This window comes from Phaethon lepturus, unplaced genomic scaffold (assembly GCF_000687285.1).
Source record: "Phaethon lepturus isolate BGI_N335 unplaced genomic scaffold, ASM68728v1 scaffold11515, whole genome shotgun sequence".
Taxonomy (NCBI): Eukaryota; Metazoa; Chordata; class Aves; order Phaethontiformes; family Phaethontidae; genus Phaethon; species Phaethon lepturus.
The window spans coordinates 1-7,117 of record NW_010538377.1 but is presented as its reverse complement, the minus strand read 5'-3'; the positions used below and the strand labels follow the sequence as shown (position 1 = coordinate 7,117).

At 41.1% G+C, this 7,117-nt stretch overlaps 1 protein-coding gene across 1 annotated transcript; it reads right to left on the bottom strand.

The window, feature by feature from the left end:
• Window positions 1–214: 214 nt before the first annotated feature.
• ANKRA2 (ankyrin repeat, family A (RFXANK-like), 2) lies at window positions 215–5,676 on the bottom strand. Its single transcript, XM_010286777.1, has 7 exons — window positions 5,592–5,676; window positions 4,533–4,598; window positions 2,529–2,626; window positions 2,212–2,337; window positions 1,760–1,826; window positions 1,588–1,668; window positions 215–541 (listed from the first exon to the last, which is right to left on the bottom strand). Exons 1-7 carry the CDS (start codon window positions 5,674–5,676, stop codon window positions 486–488), a joined length of 579 nt encoding a protein of 192 aa, XP_010285079.1. The 3' UTR covers window positions 215–485.
• Between the last annotated feature and the right edge of the window lie 1,441 nt (window positions 5,677–7,117).

Below are 7,117 nucleotides of genomic sequence, written 5' to 3'. Positions count from 1 at the left end.
AATCAGGCAAAGCCAAAAGCTGACACAGTAATACGAACTGGGGATCTTGAAAACAATCACACGTGGTCCACATTTTGGTGTTATTAACAGTAGAGACATCTATCTTCTACGGTGATATATCTCGGTATCTAGACAAATTTCTTTGTACGACTGTGTATTGATATAATCAAGTAGGACACTTGGCACAGTGCCACCCACTGCACTCTGTAAACATTTAGATAGTCAAAACTGGTTTTATTTACAAAGTTCTTCATGCACGAAAACTGACTTCTTAAATTATATCAAATGTATTTAAGAAAAGTATGACATCACATATTTCTATGAACAACAATGAAAGAAGAGGAAGCATATCAAAAAGCTTAACTAAAAACAGCAAGTAAACTGACATAGAGTTACAAAACAACAAACCCTGGCCACTGATTACAAGGCTAAAAAGCAGTTCAAATCTCCAAGCCGAGAACTGACACCTGCAGAAGAGCCAACCATTATTCCTTTATATTTTGAAGCAGCCTTAATAAATGAGACTCAATAACCTGTTGAACTAAAGCAGACAAAAAAAACAGGTTAGTCACTGTTTAATTTTTTTTCCTCATCTTTAGGGTTGTACTGTTTTTTCCTGGCAGATGCTGGCTTGCCCTGTACAATCATTTAATAAAAAACAGACAGGAATAAATTCACTCTGAGAAGAGAGTTTGCATCCCTTTAGGAAAAAAAAAGCCCCATATAATGCAAAAACAATACACTCAGTAAGGCAAATGGTGATTTTTGGAGGTGATGCTCTGTTCTGTGGTTTGAATAGGCAGATAGCATACAGAAGGAAATTTTTAAGCCTATAAATGGAAAGTGGGCAAAACCGGTTATTAGAAGCTACTTCCATGTAATGTTTTGAGAGTGAACTCTTGAAGTAGTCCTATACCTAGACATCTGTGAAGTTACTGCCCCCCCCCAATAAGCACAAGGCTCTGCTTGGAGAAGCTACATGTGTAGTGCTGGGCTTATTTCTGGATTGAGTTCGTTTCTGTAACGAGACATTTCACAGCTTTCAAAATGAAGGCAGCATGAGGGAAAAACAATGAAGAGTCCCTTCTTTGCCTCTGTTTTCCAGAACCATGTAAGGTAGCCTAATTCACTGATCCTGGCACTATTACTGTCTGCCTCCAACTACAGCTAGAGCTAGTCTGACAGGGGAAGAAGGTGTTGTAAAGTACATCACATCATGCCAGGCTGAGGGGTTCAGGAGGGCTACAGGCCTCTTATCATTGTCCAGGGCCCCACACACTCCTTTGTACAGGGTCGAAGAGCAGCTCAGTTCCCCTCGTCTGGATCATGGCTGCATCAGCCCTATGCACCATTATTTGTGCCCAGAGATGCAGATCCAGGTCAGTGACATTTTCCTACTAGGTACCTGGCTTTCTGAGACAGGACAGAAGCTCCTACCCATTTTGGTCTGGGACATTTAGGTGTATTAAGACTTTTAGGTCAGGGATCTTCTTACAGCTGCTAAACCTCTGCTAGGCCATTACAGCAGCTACATAAACAAGGAACAGTAAAAGTAAAAATCGAAGAATTTACGTTTGCAATACTCACCACTCCGATAGCCCAAGGCTACAGCTAAATCCATGGAATTATAGGCAGCATCTGTTTCAATAGTTGGATCAGCACCACTTTCTATGTAAAATAGGAAAAGAAACTCATATTTCTGACAATAAGAACTGATAGTACATTATTACTGATAATTCAGTTTGGACAGTCTGCTTACCAAGGAGAATTTTTACACATTTCACATGGTTCCCATGTACTGCGTATAGCAGAGGTGTGCCACCATTCTGCAAAAGCAGGGAAAAGCCTTAGACACTTAATGATTGAGCAGTCTGCAACTATAATTCCTTAACACACCAGTATACTTCTATGTATCAGTAAGAGACTTCACAGGTTTTATAAAAATTAGGTTCTGTATTCATTCTTCACAACTTCATCTTTTTTGTCTACTGTTTAGACTGTAAGCTCACCCTTCTACAAGGACTCAGCATTAGTCTCATTTTCTTTTTACCCAGAAGTCAGAACTAGTAGGGCCAACTTCTCCTGTCCTATGGAAGTTTTGAAACTCTCAGATATTTCAGAAGTAGAAGAATTTTCAAACTCAAGCCAGTGCTGTGCCCTTTTAAAATTTCTGACCAAAGTACTATCTGACATAAATTCAGCTAGTCTTACCCAGTCATACTCATTGACGTCAACTCCACAGTCGAGCAGCATTTTGACAATATCTGTGTATCCTTTACTGCAAGCCAGTGAGAGGGCACTTTCTCGCCCTTTCCCCAAAATCTGAGGATCTGCACCCTGACATAATAATAACAACAACAACAACAACAATAATAAATGAAATTAACCATGCTTTTTTAAAATGTGAGGTTTTACACATAACTTTAAGAACTTCAACTTTTAAGTGTATAGCAGCATCAACAAGCTCAGGAAAGCAAACTGAACTAAAAAGTAAAGAAATTTAAAATGAAGTGTGTTTTTTTCCTTACATTCTGGAGGAGAAATTCCACTACTGCTATCTGCCCATGAGCTGCAGCCCACATCAGAGGGGTAAATCCTTCTTCATCCTTATGATTGATTACATTTTCTGTTTAAAGAAAAATATGCAAATTAGTAATCCCTTTCAGTAATGCATTGTATGAGCTGGTGAAATATTGACATATCCATGGTGAATGGACTGAGGTACCACTGTGTCCTACAAGTCATTCTCATCTTAACTTTAAAAATAAAATTCTATACCAATGGTAGTGCAAATATCTTTGTCAAAGAAAGAAAAAAACACCCAAATGACCAAAGTAAAATTTAAGATTTGAGTTTATTTTTTTTTAAGCTCTATAGATCAAGCTCTGTTTTTACTCAGAAATGTTATGAGTTGTCTGTAATCTGGGCTTTATCTTTGGAAAGAAGAGAAGGGCTGCTTGAAAAATAGAGGTACACTCTGTATTATACTGTAGAAAGTGTTTTTTTCAATAGAGAGAGACACACAATCTTGTAAAAAATTAGCTTGTAAAGCAATATAGATAGTATAGCTCCATTCCCCCAAAAGTTTATGTAATCAACAGGGTATTTTGTGGAAACAATTAAGGTCTACTTCTAGTGCTGCTGGAAGAAGGAAAAAGAACTTTTTTCACAACTGGCTGACTGAAATAGTTGAGTTAGAATTTTTTTAGTATCTAAGTACTTTAAAAAATCCCGTGCTTATCACAGCACCATAATATGCATTTTTAACTGTTACTGACACTCCAGAATCAATTTGCTTTCCCTATACATGGCTCATTACAAAATATATAGACTTGGTGACTCATTACCTGCTTTCCAGTAAACATTTCAGCAAAGATGCATTGAAAGCATGGCTGCTTAGCAATAATACAATAAGAATATAATATTAACAATCTTCAGTTCAATATGTTATGTAGAGTTGAAATTTTGTTTAAATATTATGGACACACAAATGTCACACTGAAGACTATCACACAACTCAGAATAAGCAGCACTATTATTTTGCAGGTGTGAGCCATGGCTTAAATTACCAACATATAGCTCTGTATGTTCATTGCTTAAATAGAATTGGAAAGCCACCATTCATAGAAATGTGTTTTAAATTACAAAGATAATTAAAAGAACAAAACTTTTCTGATAGAAACTAACGAATTCTTCCTCCTCATTTCCATGGGTTACCTACATAGCTGGGGAGAAGGGGAAGGAATGGATTTACCTATCCTGGTTTCAGCTGGGTTGAAGTTAATTTTCTTCATAGAAGCTAGTATGAGCTTATGTTTTGGATTTGGGATGCAAATAATGTTGGTAATACACTGATGTTTAACAGTCAAGGACTACAAAGAAGGCTAGGAGTGCACAGGAAGCTGGGCAGGGACACAGCTGGGACAGCTGACCCATGCTGGCCAAAGGGATATTCCCTACCATATGATGTCATGCTCAGTATATAAAGCTGGGGGAAGAAGGAAGGGCAGGGGGGGACATTCGGAGTTATGGCGTTTCGTCTTCCCAAGTGACTGTTAAGCGTGATGGAGCCCTGCTTTCTTGCAGGTGGCTGAACACCTGCCTCCCCATGGGAAGCAGTGAATGAATTCCTTGTTTTGTTTTGCTTGCGTGCGTGGCTTTTGCTTTACCTAATAAACTGTCTATCTCAACCCACAAGTTTTCTCACTCTTGCCCTTCCAGTTCTCTCCCATGTCCCACTGGGGGGCAATGAGTGAGCAGCTGTATGGTGCTTAGTTTCTGGCTGGGGTTAAACCATGATAAACTCCTCTTCACACTAATGTTTAATTTAAAATTGAAATCATAATGAATGCATAAAAGACTGATGTGAAACAATGGCCCATATCCGCAAAGAACAGATACTTCAAATATCCTTCAATTTATACCAGAATTGAGGATTTTTCTAAATGCAGCTTTAGGGAAAAAGTCAAGCACAACAGGGTATAAATGCCCGAAGGAAAAAAAGGAAGGCATTTAACCTCCCTCTGTCTCACCTTGTTCAATACGTGTGGCCAGATACAACATTTCTCCCTGAGCAGCCAGCTGATGAACTGATAAAGCTGCAAAAAGGGAAGCACAAGCATATGTTACACACACCAGTTTTCCTTCTGCTCTGTGTGGAGCTAGATATAACATGTCCATAGGCCTGAGCAGTACAGAACTTGGATTTGACAAATGGCATCTAAGACATCACATGCCATCAGGAGACTTGTCATGCTGCTCAGTAAAGCCTGTAGCATGACTCTCACTCACTACAATGTGGAATACATCATATATTACAAAAGTATACACAACATGACATCAACAGGGGAAGAAAAAGATTGTGGGTTTTTTAATTTTTATTTTTAATAAAAAATATGCAGCATTAAAAACCGAATAATTCTTAAGAGATTATGAAGAAAAAAACCTCTGATCCCACAGTAAACTCTGCACAGGCGCATGGTTTTGATGATTACAACTTGGGAAAGGTCTGAAAGGTACTCAGGAGGGAATACATAACACATTATCCACACTATATAATAAAATTAGCTAATGATTATGTAATATGTACATGTTCACTGTCCTCTTTCTATTCACTACATGAAAGTTTGATTTTTTTTTCAGAAAAAAAATTTTTTTTTTTGCATATTTTGTTCAAAGGCTTATGTTGCAGCTCCAGATTAATTTTTCCCATGCAAGCAGCTTTTTAATTCCAGACACTCCAGCCAGTAAGTCAGCTTCATCGGGGGCTCAACTTAAATGCCTCTATGCAAACACACATAGCAGAATAAGTAAGAGGAGTTAGAGATGTGTGCACACCTGCAGGGCTATGATATTATTGGCATCAAGGAGACATGGTGGGATGGCTGCTATGACTGGAGCGTTGGAATGGAAGGATACAGGCTCTTTAGGAAGGACAGGCAGGGGAGATGAGAAGGGGGCATTGCACTCTATGTCAATGACCAGCTGGAGTGCATGGAGCTCCACCTGGGGATGAGGAGCTGACCCAGAGCTTGTGGGTCAGGATTAAAGCAGGGGTCAGGAACAGGTGACATTATAGTGGGGTCTGTTACAGGCCATCTGACCAGGAAGACTGAGCCAATGAGGCCCTCTAAAGACAGACAGCAGCAGCCCACGATCATAAGCCCTGATCCCCATGGGGGACTTCAACCACCCTGATATCTGCTGGAGGAACAGCACACCAGGGCATATAAGGTGGAACATAAGGTTCCTGGAATGTGTTGAGGATAACTTCCCTCTCCAAGTGGTAGAGGACAGGTGCTATGCTGGCCTTGTTCTCACTAACAAAGAGGGGCTCGTTGGGAATGTGAAGCTCAAGGGCAGCCTTCCCTACAATAACCATGAAATGGTGGAGTTCAAGATAGAATTCTATCAAGCCCTGATAGAATTAAATCAGACCAGGGATGTCAAGGGCAAAAAGAAAAGCTTCTACAGGTACATCAGTGATAAAAGGAAGACTAGGGAAAATGCAGGCCTTCTCCAGAAGGAAACAGGAAACACAGTTACCCAGGTTATGGAGAAGGCTGAGGTACTCAACGACATCTTTGCCTCAGTCTTCACTGGCAAATGCTCAAGCCACACCTCCCAAGTAGCAGAAGGCAAAGGCAGGGACTAGGAGAATGAAGAACCACCCACTGCAGGAGAAGATGAGGTTCAAGACCATCTAAGGAACCTGAAGGTGCACAAGTCCATGGGACCTGATAATCTGTGGGTCCTGAGGGAGCTGGTGGATGAAGATGCTAAGCCACTATCCATCATACTTGAGAAGTCATAGCCATCCAGTGAAGTCCACACTGACTGGAAAAAGGGAAATATAACCACCATTTTTAAAAAGGGAAAAAAGGAAGACCCGGGGATCTACAGGCCAGTCAGTCTCACCTCTGTGCCTGGCAAGATCATGGAGCAGATCGTCCTCGAAACTATACTTAAGGCACACGGAAACTAAGGAGGTGACTGGTGACAGCCAACATGGCTTCACTAAGGGCAAGCAGTGCCTGACAAATTTGGTAGCCTTCTACAACAAGGTTACAGCTTTGGTCGGTAAAGGAAGAGCAACTGACATCATCAACCTGGACTTATATAAAGCATTTGACACTGTCTCACACGACATCCTCATCTCTAAATTGGACAGACATGGATTTGACAGGTGGACCACTCAGTGGATAAGGAATTGGCTGGATGGTCGCACTCCAAGAGTTGTGGTCAATGGCTTGGCATCCGAGTGGAGAGCAGTAACAGGTGGTGTTCCTCAGGGGTGGGTATTGGGACCGGTGCTGTTTAACATCTTTGTCAATGACATGGACAGTGGGATTGAGTGCACCCTCAGCAAGTCTGCCAACACCACCAAGCTGTGTGGTGTGGTCAACATGCTGGAGGGAAGGGATGCCCATCCAGAGGGACCTTGACAGGCTTGAGAGGTGGGCCCGTGTGAACCTCACAAAGTTCAACAAGACCGAGTGCAAGGTCCTGCACATGGGTTGGGGCAATCCCAAGCACAATACAGGCTGGGGGATGAAGGGATTGAAAGCAGCCCTAAGAAGGGCTTGGGGGTACTGGTTGATGAGAAGCTCAACATGAC

Excerpts from the sequence above, each read along its gene's own strand:
- ANKRA2 (XM_010286777.1), bottom strand. The coding sequence starts at position 5,676 with ATGGGGATCAGGGCTTATGATCGTGGGCTGCTGCTGTCTGTCTTTAGA. Across the intron at positions 2,627-4,532 it reads GGCCACACGTATTGAACAAG|AAAATGTAATCAATCATAAG; the intron begins GTGAGACAGAGG and ends TTCTTTAAACAG. Across the intron at positions 1,827-2,211 it reads ACGTCAATGAGTATGACTGG|AATGGTGGCACACCTCTGCT; the intron begins GTAAGACTAGCT and ends CTGCTTTTGCAG.